Raw genomic sequence first — 25,189 nt, 5'->3', positions numbered from 1 at the left:
TAAGCCACTCTATCATTTGTGGCCAGGTCGCTCCTGAAAAAGAGCCATATAGCTCATTGGGCCTGACCTGGTAACTACAAGTCAAGTTTTAGTTCACCTCCTAACACAATGCACTCTCAGACGGGAAGGAGCGCCAAGCATCGGTCGGCAATGCACTTTGCCAAATGCCCATCGCTTGATTGATTTGACGTGTAAAGGAAATCCCAAACACCAGCATCATCATCACCACGACCGCCACCGCCACCACGACCACCTCCGATGACGGTGAAAGAGCCGAGTGGCCGTGTACAGAAAGCGAAATGTCAACATGAACGAGGGACATCTCCAAGCGCAGCGAGGCACACCACGCACTTTATTTAATAAAGGCGAGAAAGTGAGATATTAAGGAGACCAAACGTAAATGTACTCCATTCGAATATATCTTTATTTTCATCCAAGATACTAAATTCGTTCTTTGAATTTAATAAGGCAGCTCATTAAACCCGCAGGAGAAAATGAAGCAGATGTCTTTAATAATAATAATGAGCTCACTGGAACTGGTTGTTTTTTGCAACTGATGAATCGCCACTGGCCCATCAAATCACTTTCATCAAACTGGGCTAATCGACGCTCGCGGCCGCACGTTTCCTGTGTACCTGCACAAACATTTACACATGGCACATGGCGGTACGCGCGTGCACGCGTGTGAAAGACACCACAGCAACAGCACGAAACAAGGCGCGCGCCACATTAACATGGCAATGCTCGCTCGCTCGCTCTCTCCAGCACTCGGCTGGAATCTCGTTTCCACCAACTCAAACAAACAACACGTGGCAGTTTAATAAAATATGGGTAGTAACGATGAACTTGGGAGGAATCGTTCAATATGGGGCGCGAAGTGACGTTCAATATCAGTGTAACGTTTATTGTTGACGGAGGGACCAGTATAAGCATAGACAGATCAGTACCCCGCGCGTCTCGCTGCAGGGTCATCCCAGGAGACCCACACGCGCACACACACACACACAAAGATCCCCCGTGTAGCCTCACAGACGGTGGGGGGCAAGTGCTGTTAAGCGAGAACCCATCGCAGCTGGCACTGTGCACGTAGCGGTGGTGAGCGCCACCACCACCACCACGGGCCGTGTTTGTCTCTCCCGTGCTGGTGTTTACACGCCATGCCAGGTTAACTCATTTAAGGCCGAGTCAACCTAGATGAGGCCCAGGACAAATGAAGACACCACTCTCCACCGAAGCAGTGTTTTAATCGAATTCAGTTTGTTGCAAACGTCCAATACTGTGCTAACCACTGCACGACCACTACTCACACACACACACACTGCCACACCACAGCACACCAACCAAAGTTCGATTCTTGGCCAAAGCGAACAATATCAGCGGAAAGCGAGATCTCGACCTGTCCAGGGCCTCTCCTTAGTTGGTCGCACGCTTGAAACAAGTACCTAGTGTGGCGTGTAAACAAACGCGCCAACACGAGACGTCCTCCTGTGCGCACGGTGTCACTCGCTCTTCCCGTCGGCAACGAGCCACGGGGAACCAACCGCCGTCGGGTTCCCCCCCCCCCGGGGCCCCCGTCGGGGACCTCACGCGCTGGAGCCCTCGGTGGAGGCGGTGGTGTCATCGCCAGGCTCGCGGAAGTACTGGCGCTCGACGCGCTGGCACAGGTCGGCGAGGTTGGGGTAGGCGCGCACGAGCTCGGGGAGCGTGTCGCTCGACAGCTCCGTGGTGAGCAGCGTGAAGAGGTGGCCAAACACCAGCGCGTCCAGCTCCGTCGGCCTAGAGGATGGTGACGGGGGGCAGGGGGGTGAGGGGTGGGGGCACAGACAGCGGCGATAATAGTCATCGTTTGCCAAGACTGGTGGCGCTGAAGCTTCGCACAATCACCCCCCCATCTCCACCTCCCTCACCCTCGGAATGGAAATGTGGAATTTAGGCCACCGGTTCAATGACGAGGGTCGAGATACCGGCCGCTCCGTGGCGGCGTGGGGGCGCTTTCACCCGGGGGGGGCTTGAGTTCTCACCGAATATTTTCCGGGTTGGTGGTCGGGGCTTGCGTAGGGCAGTGACGTCGCGTGGGCCACAGACATTGATTGGCAAGAGGTATGCTGGATGCGGCGTGGGCGGTGTGTGTGTGTGTGCGCGCCGTGTGTGTGAAAATAACGTCCCCGGTTCACCGACCCCCCGGGACAGAAACGAAGCTCTGCTTTGAGCCGACTTTGATTGACTCAGCTGCGGGCGGGGGCCGGCAGTCAGTCACTAACGAGCCAAGGAGAACAAAAAAAAACATCCACTCCAGTGTTTGTGGAAACTCCACTCAATAAAGAAAACAACGTAAAAGCTTAAACTGTACTGTCAGTAATTTACCTTATTTAATGCCTCCACATGGGTGTGTAAATCGTGCGCATGAAGCTACTGCCAAGAAACGTTTGGGGCCATCAATGTTAAAGAGCCATAAAAGCAATAATTAATGACCTCCTTACGCAGCCGCGCTGTAAACTGCAGCCTCCTCTCGCCGCACAGGGCCAACGGACGGGGCGACCAACATGCGCACGCGCGGCCAAGCTCTAAAACCCACTTGTCATATTTCCCAACAAATTACCAAGGTCACACACAAGAGGCGGGGGGGGGTGGGGGTGGTGGTGCTGTGGTGGAGGAGGAGAAGGGGTAGGGATGGGAGCGGGGCGGGGTGGTTGGGGGTAGTGAGGGAGAGAAAAGCACACAGTAGCCAGTATTTACACCGACCTCAACGGCGGCGGGGGCACATTATAACCACTCCCAAGTCTGCACCTTTGCAGTCTGATGAATGGCCGAGCGCCCCAGCTGTCTGCGGGGGCCTCTTGCAGCCGGCGCCGCGGAAAAAATGGAAACGGGCGCGCAGAGGGGGTGGCCGCGGCAATTCTGAGTTTCCCGGGGTGGCGGCGCTAGGAGCGCCGATCGGAGGCTCAACATTCCTTGGCACCGAGTGTGCGAGCGAGCGAGAGAGAGAGAAGGGGGGACAGACACGCGGCCGGTCCAGTGGCTCCCCCTTTATTAAACAATAACGGCGAGCCTCACGCCGCGGCCAGCACAAAAGTGATACGACGTCACGCGCGATTTCTCTCGAGCCTCAATAGCACTCTTGGGAGGGTCTCAGAAAAATATGCGAGCCTAGGAATGGGGGGGGGGGCGACCTGAAAAAGGTACAGGTTACCAACTCTGGGGGGGCGGGAATGATGCATTTCAGTTCAAGTGAACTACAGCGCTATTATAGCCGTTAACGCCGGCGCAGATTAACGGCTCGCAGCGAGGTGCTGCCTTTCTCCATGAGGCACCGATACCATCCCCCAAGCCCCGAGGTGCTTGACCAAACCAAGACCCACCCCAAGGCGAATTCCCTCTCCTCCACGCGTAATTCAGCGTGTGTGTGTGTGTGGCGCTCGCTAACAGCACTTGCCCCTACAGTCTGTTAAGGCTATACGGGGGATCTTTGTGGCGGTGTGCAGCGGTAGCGTAGCGGTCAGCGCGCTGCGCCATCAACCCGGCGACCCTAGTTCTATTCGAGCTCACGCCAAACACACGTGACGATTATCTGAACCGGTCATGGGCCTCCCGTAGGTCGACTCGGCCTGAAATGAGTACCTGGTACGGTGTGTAAGCACCTGGGGAGACAAAGGCGGTGTGCGTGGTGCTCACCACCCACCTTGATAGGTGCTCGCGAACATCAATTGCCCCAAAAGGCTCTTAAAGGTGGTGTGTGTGCGCGCGCCTGCTGTTGAGAGCAGAGCTGCAATGGTTTGCAGACTGCGCTACCAACCTGACGACCTGAACACAATTCCTGACCTTGGATAACGTCGGTGGCGAGTGACGTCTTAACCGTTCCTGGGTTCTCCCTAGGTGTGTAAACGTCAGCAGCAGAAAGGCAACGGCGACCGGATGTGCTGCTGGCCACACCACCCCCTCATGTGCTGTGTTGGCCGCAATAAATGCTCAGTTGCAGCCCTTAAGAGTCTGCCATTTTTGTTCGTACGTTTGTGTGCATGCTAAGTCGTCAATTGGGGCCTGTGCCATGATCACCCTACCAGCGAGCTTTCAACACTTGACGTGACCTCAACGTGCATCTAGCCTGGCACCAGTGCCGATCGTTTGCCGCTGTTGTTGCTGCTGTGTTGTTGTTGTTGTTGTTGATGATGATGATGATGTGCTTGAGATAATGCGCGTCTCACTGGCGGCCGAAGAAGTAGGCCTGAGATCCGAGCCGAAGCGACAGCGCTCGCAGACACTGGTTCACCTCGTCATGCACCTGCGCGGGGAGGGGGGGAGGAGGGGAGGAGGGGGGGAGGAGGGGGGGAGAGACGGACGCAGCACGTCAGACGGGGCCGCACGCGTCGCCATCACGGCTACAAATTAGGTGTCGCCCGTCGCTATTTATAACTGGCCGAGAGCTCGTTAAGACGAAAGAAAGTGTCTTTGCGTCAAGACGCTGGGATTGAAAGGGCAAGAAAAAAACAAGCGCAGTAGGAACATTCGCCACCGAAAACACAACGGTAAATACCGATATACTTCCATTTTTTTTTTTCCACCAGATAAGGCCCACGAAGCTATACAGCTTTTTTGCAGAAGGCAACACAGGGAGAACATGCAAACTCCAAATATAGAGGCGTCAGGGTCGGGATCGAACTCATGATCTCCTGTATACCAAGCGAGGTAATTAACATCTCACTACCACAATTTATGACCGTCATGTTACATCCCAACATCAATTTGCACATCGACACTCACAGTGCACTGCCACAACACAAGCGCAAGCCCATCTTTTCGTCCCGTGCAATGTGCGTTCCAAGGGAACAACACTATTCGGACTTCGCCACGACGATCGTGGCAGCCTCGCTCGGGTCAGGGAGGCAGGAACCGGTGATGACGACGGCCCTGAACTCGTGCTGCCGAACCCAAGCCCCTCTCGTAGGCCTCGCTCAACCAACAACTAACTGGGAGAGGCCACACGCATATCAGAACACGAGTGACGGTTGCGAGATTTTCAACAATCGCGTTAAAGGCCACATAAGACGGGGCAAGTATTTTTGTATAACTCCTCGTGCAGTCGCCGGGACATGAATAAGCATCTGTCCAGAACAGGCGCCAGAAATATGACCCCTCGAATAACATAAATGGCTGGGTAATTACTCAGGGAGAATACGGTATTCTGTTTGGAAACAGCAGCCTATACAAACACTCTTCTTCTCGAAAAGCGTTTGGACCATTTATCCTCCCCACATTAGCAAACATCATTAGCGGAGTCCTAATGATACAAGCACAGGGCCCCCCACCCACCCACCCTCCGAGTCAAGCTGCAGGGGGTTCTATCGCAAAACCCGGCGCCAGCAGCACAACCGTGCAGAGGCGCTTCAAGGCAATCGCCGCTTGTCTGGCCCCCCGTAGCGCTGCGCCAGCCGGGCCCAGCGGGACTGGCGTGTCAGCGGCTGGAGGTGCAAGGGCTGCGCCAGATGCCAGCGCCGTGTGTTCACATCCACGCGCGGGGGCTTCCCAAGCGGCCTCGGCTGCAGTGCGCTCGATAGCAGCGAAACCGCCGAGACGTCACGGACAAAGCTCAGCCGGGGGGACGAAATGCCACCCCCCCCCTTTCAGTATGAATGTTGAAATGTTTTCGCACCGCACGTAGCCAACGAATTGGGAGGTGCTGGGGAAGAACCACAAACTGAACACAAAAAGAATGCAGCTTTTTTTAGGTTAGATCGCGTAAATATATAAATGTGTCGTTAAACCCGCCACCACCTGACACAGCCAATTAGTAAGGTGTGTTACGTAAACAGAACGTGGCCAATTCGTTACTAGTACAGCAACTCCGGTGTGTTGGAGAGCCAAGCCACAACATTTATAAACGACGTTTCAAAAGAAATTACAACTAGCTTCATCAGGCGACAGCCAGATTTGTGGTGGCGGGTTTAACAACACATTTATATATTTACACGACCTAACCCATAAAAAACCTGTATTATGGATGATAAACTAAACACAAAAAGTAGTTCCAAAGAAATTAGATTTCAAAGTGCATAGCTCCAGCGGCTTCCTAATATCGGAAGGAAGAGCATTCCACACAGCACCACCGAGCTGAAACTCCCCTCGCACTCCGACAGATGTAACGCACGCACGCGCACACGCGCACACGCGCGCATGCAAAACCGCAGGCCAACGAACGCCGCTATCCCCACACGGGCACGGGGGACTCGCCTGCTCCGGGGTTTTGCTGGCCCAGCTGAGGGCCTTCATCTTGCGCCGCACCTCCCACTGCTTCTGGTAGGCGAGCAGCCGGTTGAGAGGCCAGGGGTAGGGGGAGCCGTACCGTGGTCGGCTGATCTGCGCCACGACGGAGAGAGACAACATTCCCCGTTAAGCCTTTCCCGTTCCGAGAGGTCTGTGCAAGTTGCAGGGTGTGGGGGTCCCGTTGACCTCTGCATCTCAAAACGCGCAAGCGGCTCGGCCTTCATTTTATTTATAGAGGCGTAGTGGCGCCGTTATTTTTAAAGACATTGTACTCACCGCACGGAACTGTAACTACACGACCGCACTCTGACAGCTGGCCCAAAACTTTGCTACATGTCCTACCACACGGCCTTGTGGGAGCCTCGGTACTGATAAAGTTAAATTATAAAAAAAATTCCTTCCGGTTTTGTTTAATGATGTACACATACGTCATCGAAACGGAATCAGAAGAAAAACTGATGGCGTACACGTACGTCATCGGAACGAGAAAGGGTTTAGCCTCGACGGATTGCGGGCACAAGGTGGCGGGCGGGGGGGGGGGCAGCAGAACACCAGCGACACTGAAGGCCCCAGCGATTTCCTTGTGAGGATTTAGCGTGCAACACTTCCGGCCGACAGGGATGTCAGGGGGCTTCACTCTCTCCAATAATAGGCATGCGTCTTAAAAAACCCGACATTTAATTACTGCACGACAGAATTTGGATAAAGCGCTGAAATGCGATTTATCTCAAGACGCCGTCGTACAGATAGGGGCTAGAGAGAAAATTGAGATCAGTGATGGATGGAAGAGAACAGGAGACTCTTGAGCCTGGAATTCGACAGGTTACCTAAACCTATTTTTATCTGCCCAGGTATATAGATATTTTTCAGAAGTGACCTGGCCACAAGTGATCATTCAATGGAGTAGCTTATCACGTTGAAATTTATAACAGCCAAATACTGCAAACGCGTGTTTCTAAATGTGGAGGGAAAAACCGAAGGACCTGGAGAAATATCCACACACGACCACGGGGAGAGAGAACACGCAGACTTCAAATATACAGGCATCAGGGTCGGGGTTCGAACCCAAGACCTCCGGTAAACCAGGCGAGAGAGATAACATCTCGCCGCCAGGTGAAGGCTCTCGCCATTGCGGAAGGCCAAGAGACAGAAATTCCAGACTGTGGGAACAGCAGAACGAGGGGTGACCCCCCGTCAACAGCAAAGGCCGACAGGTTGTTCACACAGGGGCTTGGCTGGTGTGGCGAAGATGACCACGGCTACGGGAGCAGAGCACAACCTAACAACCTACCCTAAAAAACAGAGGCGTTACGATTCCTTATACGGGTGCTCGGGGCCTAAAGGTTGTTGAGTTCTCCCTATGGTACGCAGCGGTGCGGGGTTGTGATCAACTCTGCGAGCGCTGACACTGGCCACAGCGCGCCGGCGAGTCTGCGTTCCCAGGGCAGGCACCGCGCCACGAGCGTGCGCCACTCACCTCCTTGCACGTGGTGTCGTCGCACCACAGGATGTAGAGCTGCGGGAAGAGACACGGCGTCCCGTTAAAGAGGCGAACGCACGTTGTACATACAAACGTGCGCGTGCACAAACGTTTTAAAACTAGATCAGGTATAGCCCTTTGTTGTCCAATCGGCTGCTCGACGAAGGCCTCCCCCCCCTCCCTTGCCGTGTCAGTCACGGGGGTCGATTGACACCAACTCGCCATGCTGGTCAGTGCGGGCAGCCGAAGGGCAGCGGTGACCCTGAGGGACCAGTCCGTGACCCGCGACTGACCGAGAATCCGACTCACGGCTGCGGGCTCGCAGCAACGCGCCGTGCCACTGCTGCACCTTACGGGGACCAGGGGAATCCAAGCAGCAGCAGGCGCGGCGCACCTACGGGAGAGTCGAATAATCTACGCGAGCCGCGAGCAGATCCCGACATCTCGCGGCGTCGCGCACGCGGGCGGGCGGGAACTCGCGGCGGTCAAGAGCAGAGCGAGATGCATCACGTCTCCAATTACCGTTGCCGGGTCCCGAGAAGCCCTCTCCCCCCTGTTTCCGCCGAGGCGATGTAAGCCAATTAAAGGCGCGTCGCCGCCGCGCCACCGACATCGCATGTCAATGCGGCAGGTCGGGCAATCAAGCCGGGACTCTGCGAGGGGGGGCGGAGGGGGGTGATTGGGCGGAGGGGTGGTGGGTCGCGATAAGACATTCTGCCAGCCAATTCCACTTGCACACCGACCGTGACCTCGCTCGCTCTGATCGACAACAGATAACGCCCACTCGGGCGGAGAGAATCCTCGCGCCGAACGGTTTCCGACGATCGATCGCGCGCCCATCTCGGCCAACTTCCTCACTCTTTTGTTTCACAAAGCCTCGCCGAGCGCCACCGCTCCCCGATGGCACGGTTTCCTCGTCGGAGACCACGGGTCAGCGTTTCGCTCGTGTGCCCGGTGTGGTGCTGGGTGTTTCTGGTCACTCGACATGCCGGTTTTGTCGTCCGAGAAGGCGATATTGTCGGGCTCGCGAGAAACGATCGGAAAAGAAGGCATTCAAGTCGGCCGTCCAGCAGAGTCCCCGAGCAAAGCCACGTCGTCATGCGACGCTGCGCAAAATTCTACGTTTCGCATCGCTCTGTAACCTTGGTAGCTACGATCCCATCAAGCTGTGTAATAATGTACCGGCAGCAAAAATACGCCGCCTTAAGACGAAAGTTGCACCTGACGTACGATCAGGTCTCGCTGCACGCGGTTGCCAACCGACTTGGTGAACCAACGCTGAGACAAGGCAGAGCAGCTTCGTCACCGGTCTGGGCAGAGGCATAAGCTAAGACACTCATCGCCGCAGCAACACTAATAACTTATCATTGCATCACTCGTCACCACGGTACTAATAACTTCTTATCGCATCACTTACTGATGGATCGCTGCATCACTCATCGCTTCCTCGCTCATGACTGCAGCTCTAATAACTCGATACTGCATTACTCATCACTTCATCTCCTATCACTACAGTACTAATAACTCACGACCGGGCCACTGATCACTGGCTCTTTCACCAAGGCATCACTCATATCACTACAGCAGTCATCATTATATCGTTGCATCGGCCACAGCTACAGCAGCTGCAGCAGCGGGCAGTAGCAGCAGCAGCCGCGCCTATCCTGCCCCATCGCAGCACGGACACCGCACCATCGCGCCAGACACCGCGCCGTTGCAGCGCCGGTAAGCGACGCTCGAGGCGGCGTTCCGGAGAATTGGGAATCGGCTTGGGGTCTGTGGCATGTGCGGCGTCACGGCGAGGGTTGCGGCAAGGGTCGCGGCGAGGGTCACGCGGGGTCACGGCGAGGGTCGCGGCGAGGGTCACGCGGGGTCACGGCGAGGGTCGCGGCGAGGGTCACGCGGGGTCACGGCGAGGGTCGCGGCGAGGGTCGCGGCGAGGGTCGCGGCGAGGGTCGCGGCGAGGGTCGCGGCGAGGGTCACGCGGGGTTGCCGCTCACCTCGGCGGTGAGAAGAACATTGTTCACCAGCTCCATGTAGGCCTTCATCTCTGCCTTCTGCTGTTCGTCCAGGCTGCTGCTCAGGCAATGGCCCTGGCAAGCCCACACAGCACACAGGTCAGAAGGGGGCATATATATACACACACACATCATCACGATGCATGCGTGGATGGCATCCTGTGCGCAAGAAACGATTATTTCCGACTAGGTTATGTTGTATGTGTGTTTAATTGGGTTCATATGACCCCTGCGGCCTCGAGTGACCGCTCTACAATCACCGCAGTGTAAAAAAAGATTCACAGCTCGAACTATGAACCTGAATTAATCAGACCGCCAGGCAGGTGGGGGTATTCCACCTCTGACACAATCAACACAAGCACTGATATATCCACACTTCTCACCCCCACATCACACCCACATCACATCCAGATCTCTCACACACACAACACACAATCAACACAAGCACTGATGTATCCACACTTCTCACTCCCACATCACACCCACATCACATCCAGATCACATCCAGATCACACCGAGCTCCCACCCAGATCTCTCACACACACAACACACAGCACACCGATATCACATTGAGATCACACCAAGGTCACACCGACATGACGCACACCACCACACCGACTGCTGTGCACAGACTGTGCTCTTTCTGTATGCCGTCTGCATCGTGCACATAGCGGCTGCGACACGGGCTGCGTGCACGCGCTGTTAACGCTGTGCAGAGGATATCTGCTGGACTGGAAAAATTAAAATCAAGTCTCTAATAATAATCTGTCGCCGTCATCATCGTCCACCATTAACCACTGCTGCACGAAGGCCTCCCTGGTGGCGGGTTGAAGGACACTTATATTTACGCGATCTAACCCCCCAAAAAAAACCTATATTGTGGATGATATTGGTCGAGAAAGCCAACGCGTTAAACTGAGGCCTCCCTGAGCCCCTCGCAGCCTGTCACAGCCCTGCAATGTAAACAATTCACCCACCATCTGAGGCACGAGCCAATTCTACAGTAACAATGATTAACAATTGTAAAAAAAACGAACAATAATTAACAAATGCAATACTTTAACACGAAAATAAAACCAAGCGTTTCTTAACTACAAGCGAATCTCCATCGTAATTATCACCTACATTATCAATGCAATTATGACCTGAACGGGATAAAATTACTGTTGTTGTTATTATAATTCTAATCATCCACGCTACAAATACGCGATTCTCTTGCACAGTATTGTTAGCATGCCAAGGCAAAGACCCCCATATAGCCTTCACAAGCACTTCGGGCAAGTGCTCTTAGCGAGCATGCGAGGGGGGGGGGCCAGCACAATGCCCGAACGCCTTTGTCTCCCTACTGGCGATGCTTACACATTGCACCAGGTACCCATTTGAGGCTGAGTCGACCTAGGGGAGACCAAGGGCCGGTTCAGATAATAGTCACTGGTGCTTGGCGTGAACAGGAATCGAACTCGGATCGCCGGATTCGTAGCATGCAAAGGCAAAGATCCCCCGTATAGCCTGAACAGACTGTTCAGGCAAGTGTTGTTAGCGAGCACCTATGAAGCATTCATAGCATGCACAAATACGCACCAGAGCCTTCGAGCCGATCACTCACTATTTCAAACGCACGGAGCGAGCCATGGACACGTGTACGCACACAGGATTGTGGCACAGAAACTGAGCGACGCTGGGAAATTATCAACATTTCACCCACTTGTGCCCTCTCCTTATCCAGGAATGGGACTAATGCATTTGTGACCAACTCTCCTCGCGGTGAGTAGCAGCAGCAGCAGCAGCCGCACGGCTCGTCGCTTTGTACGCATGCACTCTGCACCCGGGACCTCGGCAGTCAATTGCAGGCGGAATGTAAACACCGGCTATTTCATTATTCAGCAAGAGCGGCTCCAGGCAGCAGCGGTGGTGATGCAGGCCGGCCCTCCCCTGCATTACGGTGGAGTGGGGGATGGGGGGGGTGGGAGCTACGCAAATCATGGGCTGCCACACATACACACGTGTGCGCACGCGCGAGCGCGCGCGTGACTCGTTACCTAGCTCTCGCTGGTGCTCATTAAAATTTCACCGCTGTTTTTTTTCTTTTGGCCACAACAACATTTGCATCGGAATTCCTTTTTTTTTCCCGACGATTTAAATATATCGGTAACAGCTCATCATCCCTCCATGGGCTAATAACGTGAATACTCAATGCCTGCCATAGAAATGTGGAATTTCCCTTATGGGGAGGGCTCAGGGCCACTCGCAGAGTGAGCGTGTCCAACGCTCGTTAATGTAATACCGATACAGACTAATATTCAAAATACTTTTTTATACTACAATATAACTAGCGGTAAAGATGAACACGTACAATACGTTGAGCATCGTATTTCTGTTATCTCCGCCTGACTGAACTGCAGACGATTAGGAAGAGAGGTGATGATGACAATGTTGACGTTGATGATGATGATGATGACGATAACGACAAGGAGCGCCACCGCTGCCGTACCTTTGCCTTCACAAACTGCACGATGGGACCCAACTCGGAGACCACGTGGTTCCCAACGTGGATGAAGGGCACCTTGCCTGCAAGAGAGCGTAGCAGCCCCAATCACCACCGCCGTTCTCATTCTTAAACGGGTTGTTTATCGTCATCGTCGTCAGCCGTCGTCAATCCACTGCTGGATGAAGGCCCCCCGCTCCCCCCACCAACCGCCACTATGGGTTCGTTTAGTTATATGGGTTTTAAAAATGAAATCTTCTTTAAAAAATAAAAAACATTCTGCCTGACCCAATTTTCAAGACTCTCATATTGACATATTGAGACTTTAATGCAGGAATTTAATTCAGTCGCAGCTTGTTCACATCATAGGCTTTAACAATACTGCACAATGAAGTTGAAGACTCTATAAGTGAACGGTGCATGAGCATCACAGACACTTGTCTTATTAAGCGAGCGACTTATTACATTTGGTTAAATATGGCAGTTCCTAAAATGGTAAGATGTTGACAGCGAAATGTATAAATCCTCGTTTGAGCTTATGTTGATGGATTTCACAGTTTAAAACATTTTTTTAAAGACAATTTGCATGCAAACGAACACCCACCCACCCAAAATGCAAGTGGCGAGCGCATTTTGCAAAAGCTTGGAATTTATCGGACTTCCATTGTTCAGAGCCATTAGTTTCCAGAAGAAACAAAAGTAAAGGCAATTAACCTCAGCTAAAGGAATGTGAGAAACAAACCCATAAAAGACTAAAGACAGGAACAAAGGGATGCAAGGCAGATGGCTAAACGCACGGGAGACGGGGCGCTGCGACAAAAATATCATCACAAAGATGGGGGGGGCTCTCGACCGCTGGCCCCTGCGTACACTTTGCCCCGTTTGCGCGGCCAAATTTTCCCACAGCCTCGAGAGAGAGCGCCGTTACCTGGTGCTCGGATGAACCGGGGAGGTGGGGGGGGCAGGGGGGGGGGGGGCGGGCGGTCGTGGGGGGGGGGGGGGGCAGCCCCGCGCCCGCTGCCCGCTGCCTCACCTTTTCCCTCTGCCTGACCCCGGCCCGCAAACACCCACGGCGCCGAATACTGATGAGGCTCGCGACGGTTCAATAGAGTCCATCCGATCAACCTCAAGGGCAGCGCATACATTAGGCACCGCCGGGGCTCGGCGTCCCCCCCCCCCCCCCCCCCCCCCGGTAATGAGACGGGGCCGCGACGGCGCTCGCTCGCCATCGTCGGCGGCGGCGTAATGAGAATTTAAATATTATCTAATAGGCCCTTAATTATCGAACTCAAAGTTCCAATTGAGTGCACTTTTTAAGTATTCCAATTACGCTGGCGCAAGTTAATGTTTTAAATCGAACCATTTACTGGCATCCCGCGACGTAGTGGCGAGGCGGACGGGGAGTTGTGTGCTTGCTTTCTTGTTTCTCTCTCCGGCCGATCCGTCCTTCGCCGCCAGCCTTCATCGCGGCCGGAATCCTGTTGCTCGTTACCAGCCCCCCCACCCCCCTCTTCGGAATCAACAGGAGGCCAGTAGTTTTATTTTTTACCTTTATGCCCAACGAAGCCGGCGTACATCCCATCTGGCCCATTTGCAGGCAAAGTTAATTTATCGTTCGTCGCCTCTGATGAGCGGCGGTTGGGCTACGTATGGCGCGAAAGAAGTTCACCATACATACAAATTGGCCGCTTAACTCTACTACGGAAAAATCTGCATATGCGTCCGCGCATGCTCACAAGCGTCCGGAGATGGATGCGAAACGGCGGCCATTACCATATTATGTATAATGTATGGCGCTCCTCTGCGAGCGTTTCGCAGCTCCGTGCGTAGCACCTGCTAGGGCCGGACGGAGATGCAAGAGGGATAGAGCGCGGGTGGGGGGGGGGCATCACTCTGCGCCGGTGACAGCCCCACACGGTCACGCAGAGTTCAGCGGCGTGCGCGATTCTCCGCGAGTTTGCGTGACGCTCTGCTCACCTCCCGTTCACCCTCTGTCGCCGGGCGAACACCAGGGCCTCGCCCACTCGCCAGCCGCCGCCACGCCGCCATTCTTTATCATTATCCCTTCCCCCGGCGCGAGAGAAATGGGGAGAGAGCTCAGCGACCAATCCTCGCCGGTGCGATTATTCCCTGATTAATGCGCCGCCTCCGAACGGACCGGAGCGGTGAGGTACCCAATTAGTCTTGGGCTGCTGCTAAGGGCCCCCGGACCTGCAGTCGGGTTTGATATTAAGTTGTGACATTTTCCAGTGACCTTTTTGGTTTTCTCTTCCACCATCGTTTAGCATTTAACAAATGTAACGTTCCAACACGGGCGCTAGTCCGCGTGACCTTTACAGCTGATTAATTCTTCCCAACTTTGCTTTTCTCAATAGTTACCGTTAATAATTAGCAGCCGCCACCGTGTTTTAGAATTACGCTCGAATATCTCAATTCCTCCGGCTTCTCAGCCTGCAAAAGGGAAGGGCTCGAGTTTTTCTATTCGTACCGGAGCAATACAACGAGACGCTGCGACGAAGGGAATTCTGACGGATAAATTACGGCAAAGTGACTGTAAAAACTGCATCAATTTACACGACCGTTTCCCCCAAGCATAAAGTCAAGCGAGTATTAGAAAATACATTGTAATTTACCGCGGCACTAAAACTGATAAGCCCAATTAAGTCACAAAGCACAATGGCAATGAGGCAATTGTGATAACGACTGCTTTAGAGTTCATGAACTTCCTAAGCACATTCACGCTGACAATGAATGCAGCAGCCACTGGACCCGAGAAGAGAAATTGGGGTAAGAGAGTCAGGCTGGCTGCCCACAGCACCCCACCCCCACCATGCACTCCCGCCCACCCACCCGCCCGCCCACGAGCCCGCCCTGCGTGCGTGCGTGCATGGGTGCGTGGGTGCGTGTCTGCACGTCGAACTCTCGCTCGCTCCCTCTTTCTCTCGCGCGCGCGCGCACCCTCGGGCTGACGTATCGCAGGCGCCACTAAGCGCCGTCGTTCTAAAGAAACGAAAGGGGGGGGGGGGGGCAGAGAAACCCCACGGCGGCAGCTCTCACCGGAAGGGGACATCTGCTCGGCGTTGGGCCGGTAGACCACGTACACGGGAAGGCTGCACATCCGCAGGAAGGCCTGCGGACGGGGGCCGACAGAGCGCACACATGGACACGCGCGCAAGCACGGAGCGCCGTTCACCCGTTGCGGTGCAGTCACGGGGCAGCGAGACGCCAAATGACCCGCAGCCACCGCCGCAGCCACTGCCGTGTAATGATCGTCGCTGAAGGTCAAGGGGTCACGGCGCTAACCCTGCGTGCGTCTGCTGGAATTCAAGCTCGCTAAATATTTTGTTTTAATTAGGCGTGAGCGCACACGTCGCTGCCCCTTTCATTATCAATCCAACACTGGACGAGGGGGGCCTCCCCCACACCGTGTCGTGTGCGGGTGGCGAGGGCTATTTGACCATACTTCGCCATGCTCATCGGTACAGGCTGGTGCAGGCAAGCTGCGTAGGCGTGGGAGCGCAGGAGTGCAGTACAACAAATTGACGTTGCCGCACCGCCCTCTGCTGCCCACCACGAGGACAGAAATAAATAAATGCACGTTATCGTAAGCAAACAAAAAAAGAGCCACAGCGAGCAATTTTTTCCAATAGCAAATATCGCGCCGACCGTGTAGAGAGCGTGTGAAATATAGAGCGCGTATAAAACCATCAACGAAAATAACTCGGCGACGCTGAGATAGCATCTCTTGCGGGAACACTTCCACTTTGACGTAAAGACATTGCCGCCCGATATCGCAAGCCGCGAGTTACGGAGACAGATGCGTGTTGATTACATCACAGCCATCACCTTGTTATTTATTTCGTATCATATTCCTATATATATAGAGTTCCCCGGTTACATATATTGCAAAAACAACACAGTGGAATGACATTTCCCACACTTCAGATGCTTATGCCGTTTAACCTGCATCTGCAGCAATTCCACAAATTTATATTTCCGTGCGATTCCCAACCTGGTTTGCAAATGTCCAATAAAACCAACACCGTTAATACCAATGACCTGGAAGCGCGGCTGTTAACAACCGCGTCTAATACAAGTGCACCGTGTTTACGGCCCCGTCTGTCTGACCCAAGCAGGCCGCTAACGAGGCACAGCTCGCGACCATTTGCACCGCCGCCTAATTAATCGGGGAATTACTGAGATGGCCGGACTTGTAAAGCCTAAAAAAAAAACCCGTTCCTGCCGATCACAGCCAATATTTGTGTTAGCAATGGCTTTCCCACGATTTCTAAATATAACATGACAAGCAAAAATAAACTTAAAACAAAATATTGGCCCGATTGTTTTTGTCTTAATAAAGCAGGGCCCTGGGTATATATACATATACAACAGTGCGGCACTAAATCACACAGCAATGAATGACACTTGTTAATGACGTCACGTTTATATACTTCATATCACGTTTCATTTAGTTAATGTGCTTTTTACACTGCTGCACTGCGTCACCGCACTGCTATAAAAGCATTCTCCCCGTCGTATTACTTCCTCAACGCTGCCGCCGCCGCCGCCGTGAAACACCGCAATTGATATTCGCGTTTGCATTGTTGACATTCCGCTGCATTGTAATTATTTTTGTATAACACAGCGCAATCCTGCACTGCATCAAATTGCAATTACACTAACTTACTTGGCACGGTGTAACACATTGCTGCACTACATCACACTGTCAGTAATGCATGTCTGCAAGCTGCCTTGTTTTTTTTTCCCCGAGCCAAGCCTCGCACTTGATGCTTTAATCTGCAGGTAGTGGCCTCACCTGAACCGCCAGGCACGATGCCGCGTCCGATACCAGAATCTGCTCACCTGAAACACAAGCGACGAAACGGCAGCGGGTTTTAACAAGAAATCCCCGCCGACTTCACACAGACTGGAAGAAACCCACGCTCGCTTTTTTTCAAATCTGTAATATGCCGACGACGACATAAAATATTTTGTTTTATTCTTCACGCAAGAAACGTTCCACAAAATGTTGCCGACGCACCAGCGTGGTTCGATTCATTTGCCGGAAACAAAGGCGTTTGGCACGCGGTCTCAAATTGCACCGAGAATCAGTTAGGAGATAAAATGGGATTGAACTACGCTGTGGAGATTGTCCAAATGGAATATGAGAACGGGCCAACCTTTTACAGTATTGCCAAGTACTACAGACATGTGCATTATCAGTATGTCAGTACAATATTGAACATAGCATCAACTGTCACTTCTGGCCTTATTACACTCACGAAGGGGCCAAAGCAGCTGACAGCCAGACTTTCACCCACTAACTGCAAGTGACAAGATTTTAATAAAATGTTGTGGCTGTTCAATATTGTTCGATGTTTGCTGAAAATATATTGTCACATAGCCGCATTAATAAAAAAGAAATACAAATCCTTTTTGACGTTATTATCTTTACGTAATGGTCAGCGAATATGTAGCCGGTTACAGAAAATGGTCCAACTTTTTTGTTATGTTTATAATATATACGGGCAGGTTATTTCAAACAAAATATTTTTGCATTACAAGTTATGAATTATAAGGTTAATAAAAAAAAATATATATATATATAAATATATTTAAATATTCAGGAAAGACTCACCAAATATTCTACGTTTCCTGCATTGGGATGTTTGACCTATTCCATTAATGAGGCAACACTTAAAGCTCCGCACAGATAGATTCATGAATCCATGACTGCACTGCCATCTCCTGGCGACTTTGATAAAAATGTTCCTGTGGTTAAAGCACATGCAATAAAAAATCTAACAGTTTCTTTGTGAACAAAGAAATGCCTGGTGCTGCAGAGTTGCTCAGATGTCAGAGGCACTGAGCTTGCACCGTCGAAACCCTGAATGAAATCCGGCTTTTCTGCTGCCTGCGTTTTTAAGTGGAGCGATTTGATTTGTCTCAGCCCAGTCGACCAATGACTGGCACGACAAAGGGTATGTTGTCACTTTATTTTTGTCGAAATTCCAGATGTTGAGAATTAAAACGACTGACTTGATCGGCGGCATGGAATAAACATTACTCTGTGTGTTGCAGGCCAGGTGTGGAGGTGCAAAGGTCCACACAGATGGGGTCACAGCACATTTTCTGCACTGCCACCTGCTGGCCAGCTCACAGCCTTGACACAGCATACAGAATCAGAAGAATCAGATGTCCAGTAGTTTCACAGATGCCCAGATACAAATATGCACCTCGTACTGTAGCACAGCTGGCTATATTTCCAGTGGAGGGCAAAACAATACTCCGACGCCTTTCCGGGTTGTACCGCGCGTACTGTCGAAGTAGCTCACAGCATGTGGCACGAGACGTCGGACAATCGTGCCTAACAACACACCACGGTACAACCCGGAAACACGTCGCAGAGCCGCGCGGCACGACTGCGAACAGCTACCCGGGTTGGAACAAACTCGACTGGCTGTGTGTTTGGATGGGCGCGCGTACCTCTCAGCGGCTGGTAAAAGGCAGCGTTCTCCGGCCACGGCTCGGCAGCTGGTCCACACACAAACAGAGAAACGCGTCGTTACAGATGACACGGCCCCGTTTGCTCCACAGAGCCTGCTGATCAGCATTTAGGCTTCCGGCACAATAACCGCAAGGAACGTTCAAGACAGCACGAAGGAAATACAAACCGACCACTCATATAGTTTTAAGAGTGAAGAAAAATCGAAGTTATATTGGAAAAAAAATAAACATTTGTTTTCAATGTGTACGGTCGAGAGGACTGTCGTCACTGCAATGCAACGTTTGGGTTAAACAGCGCACGTCCATTTTAAGCGTAAAGCGCAATGCGATCGGACACATGGCTGGATTTTTCATTTCATCCACAAAATGACTGTTTCCACTGAAATGTCAGCGAGGTTTTTTTTTTACGTTCCACAAGGCAGCTATAAAGGGGAGCCCCTTCGTCCAGCAGTGGATCGATCGCGGCTGCTCGATGACCTCTCACTCGCCCACGTGAGGAATCGCACCACGTCGGTTTGGCACGGGGGAAAAGCCTAGAACCACCGTTTAGCACAGACCCTCGCCTAATTTCACGTTGTTCGGGAAGAAAATTGTGCAAGAGGTGACCGGAGCCGTGTTCTCATGTATATACGTAGCCGGCCCATCCCATAATCCCAGCTATAAGCCCCACACCGGCTACATTTACAAATAACAAACACAGCCTATTATTTATTACCGATTTTTTTATTTTTACCAGGTAAGGCCCGCAGAGCTCATTTTTCAGAAGCGACCTAGCCACAAATGATAGCTCAACGAAGTGGATTGTCATGTGGGCATTTACAGCAGGCAAATACTCTAAAAGCATGTTTCTAAATGTGGAGGGAATAACCGCAGGACTCAGAGAAAAACCCACATGACCACAGGGAGAACATGCAAACTCCAAATATACAGGCGTCAGGGTTGAACCACCGACCTGCTACATACCAGGCGAGGGAGTTAAAATCTCGCCACCGTGGCACCCAAGACACAGACTCAATTATCAGAACACCTGAGCTAAGTGTAGGCTGTCAATATACATCCTGTGAGCAGTGCAAGCGATGTTACAGAAGTATCAAATGATTCCTTCTCTCTCGCGGAGATTATTGTGCAGAAGCTTAAATCTTTCACTGCAAGAAATGTTTTTCGTTTAATCAGATGAGAATTCAAGAGTCCATGATAGTCTCATTTGCAAGAGTGACCTGGGGCATTATTTTACCATCAGAGGGCGATGATTGCAATGTTATTGCATCATCACAATGTATAAATTTGCCTAATTTACAATCAAGTAATGTGATTGGTTAGGCTTGTGTGTGAATGTCTTGTTCTTGTCATCAGCTTCCCACCAGTGAGATTAATGCAAATCAACCGTTTAGGGTCGGACAAGCGGCCTTTTTGTACACGAGATAACATAAAATCATTAGAAAACAACAAAAATAAACATCGTCTCTCCTTGAGGTCGGGTGAACAATTTAAAATTTGTGAGCAATTAATTGGTCAGTCCTAGATTTACACGAATGGTTCTGTGAAACCGATTTTAACAAGCCCAGTTTATTTTCATTTCTCAAACAGGGTCGGTGGACCCAGCCAGGCGAGTGCTCCCAGGATTGTTGTATCACTTCCCTCACCCCCCCCCACCACAAATATTTCAACATCTCACGTCGTTTGTGAAAGAGAGATGAGCGAGGGGGAAGTACACGGGCATGCCGAATCACATAACTCCTTTAATGAAGACGCAAAGAAATGACATCAAAAGTACCCATAGAACTTTTTTTCATTAATATCCCCGAGGCAATGCTCACCCACCCCCCACAGGACCAGTCATAACAGCCACCTGAGACGAGGCGAACATACAAACTCACACCAAGTGATGTAATACTGCGACGCGAGACATAATGGTGATTCATTATCTATCCTGGCAGCAAATCAGCAACCACAAACTGCTTAGCGAGGGCACACATGGAAATAGGAAAATAAGTGATCATTGCGTGATTGAACGGCGCACCACCCTAGCCTAAAACTCAGCCACACGTGAAATGGATTCGCTATCTTCAAGGAAATGCTGTAATGAAATATTTCCCGTAATGAGATTAACGTGAAATGCTTCGTATTACTGAAGTCCAAAATGCTGCGTTTGGTTTTAAATATAACTTGCGAAGAGTAATAATTACGATGACGACAGATTGACCTTACGTTTGCAGAATAGGTTCAGGATATTATTTTTATGAATGCCAAAAACTTGCTTATCGCTTACCATATCAGAAACACAATTACCAAACGGCTAAAAGAGATAGTATATAATGACTTAGTCATAGAAGCTCCTTTGGCTACGTACGGTGCGAAATAAGTTCAACATACATACAGAAGGTGAATATTAATTAGTTTAAAATGTGATTATTACTAAAATTATAGATAACATAGACTCTATGAATATTGTCAAAGTTTATAAAAAGAGAACACATCCATGTGTACAGGTAATGAAATGCTCTCCCACTGAATTCTGGGACATCATTGGCCGTTTAATGAGGCATGAGCACAAACGCTGATCATGGTGAGGTTAGAGACCCCACGTGTTCAGAAAATCAATCACCCAGGACAGAGGGTAGGCGTGGCTGCAGCATAGGCAAGCGCTGTGCAGAATCATGAGCTACTGCACAGACTTAACAGACAGCTGGGGCAGGTGCCGTTAGCGAGCACATGTGAACGCTGGAACGGCACACGAGGAGGCGGGTGGCCAGCACCACGTCCGGCCGCCTTTGTCTCCCGACAGGCATTGTTTACACATCGCATCAGCTACTCATTTGAGGCCGAGTTGACCTAAGGGAGGCCAAGTACTGGTTCAGAAAATCCTCACTGATGTGGGCCGTGAGCGGGAATCGAACTCTGGATGCCGGCTTCGTCGTGCAGCGCGCTAACGACTGCGCCACCGCTCCCACCACAACATTTCGACACACACACACGCATGCCACCAACCACAATAAACACTGCACACTTACAGCACTGCACAGACGGGCACCCCACTCGCCACAACGGACAGAACATGACTACACGCAAGTCGGGTTCAACAACACCACACACATCACTCGTTCCTGTGTTCATCACGCGATCCCGTGGCCACAGTGGTTCTCTATGGGTGCCGTTATTCACTCGCGCTCACTCCAATTTCAATCGTGCGTAGGGCAATATTGTTGTGCCGAATGCCAATGTGGATGTCTGCTGGCCACGAGGGGGCTTCAGGGAGAGTCTGGTGTAGCGCTGACAAGTAGTGGTTTACAATACGGTTCAGAGTTTGGGTTACATGGCCAAAGCACTCCTGTGACTTGTCTTTAAAATACATCTCTATGTATCTCTAGGTGTCTCTACGGGTTTAATGTGTGGTCTGAAGGCTGGCATGCACGTCTTTTATGTCTCTATGGGTTTACTATCTGGTCCATAATTTGGCTTGCATGGCCACAATTACAAGCTTTGGCTTGTCTTTAATATACCGATATAGGTCTCGATGTATTTCGAGGAGTGTTTGTGTATTTGCACGTGTCTCCCTGGGTTTATTGTATGGTCCATAGTTTGGATTACATAGCCACAATCACACTACTGCAGTTTGTCTTTAATGTGTCTCTATGGGTTGCTGTATATGTATCTCTCGGAGTGTCTTTGTATCTCTATGCTTCCATGGATTTACTATATGGCCCCATAGTTTGGGAAACATGACCACAGTCGCACTACCCTGGCTTGTCGCTCACTCAATCACTGCAGCTCTTCTCTAGTAGCTACACTAAAATATTTTTTTATTTTACCAGGTAAGGCCCACTGTTGCTATATATCTTCTTTGTTCTTTCGGTAAAGTCACATAGAAGGGAAATAATACAATAATAAAAATTAAACATAATAAAATACAATTCTCACTTGTATTTAATTATGTATTTTATTTGTATTATTTTCTTTCTACGCGACTTTACCGAAAGAACCAAGAAGATGAATCCCTGCAGTCACGAACGCTTTAAATCGAAATTTGTTGCTATATAGGTCTTTTTTTAAACGACATGGCCACAAATGATAGCTTAACAAAGTGGCTGATGATTATGGAAATCTTGATTTGAAGCTTTCGTGACTGCAGGAATCCATACTCTTTGGTTCTTTCGGTAAAGTCACGCAGCTAAAAAATATAACAAGATGTGAAAATTGTACAACAGCCAGATCATCTAAACGCAAGTTTCATCTAAATGTGGAGAGAGGCAAAACCCAGAGGACCCCGAGAAAAATCAACGCGACCACGAGGAGAGAGAGAGACACGCAAACTCAAAATATACAGCAGTAGCAGGCGTCAGGGACGGGGACAAACCCACGACCTCCTGTGTACCAGGCGAGGTAGTTAACATCTCCTAGCCACCGTGATGATGATGAGAGACACGCAAACTCAAAATATACAGCAGCAGCAGGCGTCAGGGACCGGAACGAACCCACGACCTCCTGTGTACCGTGATGATGATGAGAGACACGCAAACTCAAAATATACAGCAGCAGCAGGCGTCAGGGACCGGAACGAACCCACGACCTCCTGTGTACCACGCGAGGTAGTTAACATCTCCTAGCCACTGTGATGATGATGAGAGACACGCAAACTTCAAATATGCAGCAGCAGGCTACAGTACGAGACAAGGATACAGTACGAGACAAGGGTACAGTAAGACAAGGGTACAGTGAGACAGGGGTACAGTGAGGCAGGGGTACAGTGCGAGGCGCTTGTACAGTACGGGACACGGGTACAGTGCGGAGACAAGGGCGCGGTGCTTCCACTGGTACAGTATCGATGCGCGTACAGTCGACGAGTACAGTGCCAGGCGCTTACCCGCCATCTGGTTGACGAGGCTCTCCGCGGCCAGCATCGCAGTATCCTGAGACTCACCCTCTCCTCTTCGCGGGCCGAGGGACGAGTGGGGGTAACACGAGAGGGAGAGACACGGGGGGAGGGAGAGACACGGGGGGGGGGGGGGGGGGCACGGGAGGGGGAGAGACACGGGGGGAGGGGGGGCACGAGAACACGGCGGGCAGGGCGCGTGGGGTGTGTGGTTAGGAGGGGACCGTGTGGGGAAGAGACTCGATGTGGTATGCGAAGCGACGGAAGCGCACGCCGAGAGACACGCGGAGAGACAGAGACACGTGGGAGAGTTCGATACGGAGAGACAGAGAGAGACACGTGAGAGAGAGACAGAGGGAGACAGGGACACGTGAGAGAGACACACACACAGAGAGACCGAGACACGTGAGAGTGAGACAGAGGGAGACACGGGGAGAGAGAGACACGGAGAGACAGGGACACGTGAGAGAAATACACACAGAGACACAGAGAGAGACACGGGGAAAGACACAGAAAGACACGGAGAGTGAGACACACGGGATAGTGACTCGGATTCGCCAAGGACACGCCGGGGCCGCTCCCACAATACCCCGCGCGAGGACTTCCGCTCGGCCGCGTGACCCCCGCACGCGCCGCGCGCCGGGGTCACGCGGTCGATCACGTGCTCAGCGAGATATCGAGATTGGAAGAGAAGATATCAATTATAGATTTGAAGCTTTCGTGACCGCAAGGATTCATACTCTTAGGTTTTTTCGGTAAAGTCACGTAGGTAAAAATAAAAATAATAGAAATAATAATAGAAATAAAATAATTAGCCGTGCCTTTTTTACACCTGATGAAGGCAGCTTGTGTTGCCTCCGAAACGTCGTGATTTATTATTTTATTTCTATTATTATTTCTATTATTTTTATTATTTATTTTTATTTTTACCTACGTGAATTTACCGAAAAATCTAAGCGTAAGATATCAATTGTGAATCACAATGAGAATATTGAGTCACAACAACAACAACCGCCATTCGCCACTAAGTGGCGGTGACGTCACCACGGCGCTTTGGCCAGGCTAGGAGGCCGTCCATAAATGACGTCACGCGATTTTGGACGATTTTTGACCCCCCCCCCCCCCATCGTCACACGGCGTCACAAAAAAGTCAGACCCCCCCCTCAAATATGACGTCACACAGCTCTGCCCCCCCCCCCCCCAAAACAAAATAAAACATGCTTCAAATTGCTTTTAACTATTGTCATTGTAGTGGGTATTTAATGTGCCGCTGCACTCTGATGTTGTAGGAGAAAACATTTATCAAAAACTATTTAATTAAGTAAAACGTGTTGTCTATACTGTATTTATTTAAAGTTGCGCATTTTTATGTGACGTCACATTTCTCAAACCCCCCCCGCCCCTCGTCACACGTCACAAATGTCTGACCCCCCCCCCCCTAGGTGTGTGACGTCATTTATGGACGGCCCCTAAGTGGCGGTGACGTCACCACGGCGCTTGTGCCAGGCTAGGTGCACGTTGAGGCCACGTCAAGTGTCGAACGCCCGCTGGGCAGGAGGTCACGGGGCAGA

General features: G+C 51.3%; 1 protein-coding gene across 1 annotated transcript; it reads right to left on the bottom strand.

Annotated features, from left to right (window-relative positions):
- Positions 1-403: 403 nt before the first annotated feature.
- On the bottom strand, positions 404-24,225 carry MTX2 (metaxin 2). The gene is made up of 10 exons (XM_061557578.1): positions 23,610-24,225; positions 18,728-18,775; positions 17,058-17,104; positions 15,299-15,371; positions 12,248-12,324; positions 9,739-9,831; positions 7,736-7,774; positions 6,226-6,351; positions 4,203-4,279; positions 404-1,776 (listed from the first exon to the last, which is right to left on the bottom strand). Exons 1-10 carry the CDS (start codon positions 23,644-23,646, stop codon positions 1,584-1,586), a joined length of 810 nt encoding a protein of 269 aa, XP_061413562.1. The 5' UTR covers positions 23,647-24,225; the 3' UTR covers positions 404-1,583.
- Positions 24,226-25,189: the final 964 nt, after the last annotated feature.

The sequence above is a fragment of the Lethenteron reissneri genome, chromosome 23, assembly GCF_015708825.2.
Source record: "Lethenteron reissneri isolate LAM-NWPU_2019-01 chromosome 23, ASM1570882v1, whole genome shotgun sequence".
NCBI lineage: Eukaryota > Metazoa > Chordata > Hyperoartia > Petromyzontiformes > Petromyzontidae > Lethenteron > Lethenteron reissneri.
This window is presented reverse-complemented; position numbering and strand designations above follow the sequence as displayed.

Bases quoted from the DNA above. Each gene is read 5' to 3' on its own strand.
- MTX2 (XM_061557578.1), bottom strand. From the start codon at position 23,646: ATGCTGGCCGCGGAGAGCCTCGTCAACCAGATGGCGG. The intron at 18,776-23,609 runs GTAAGCGCCTGG...TGTGTGGACCAG, and splicing joins CCTCGTCAACCAGATGGCGG to CTGCCGAGCCGTGGCCGGAG. The intron at 17,105-18,727 runs GTACGCGCGCCC...CTTGTGTTTCAG, and splicing joins CTTTTACCAGCCGCTGAGAG to GTGAGCAGATTCTGGTATCG.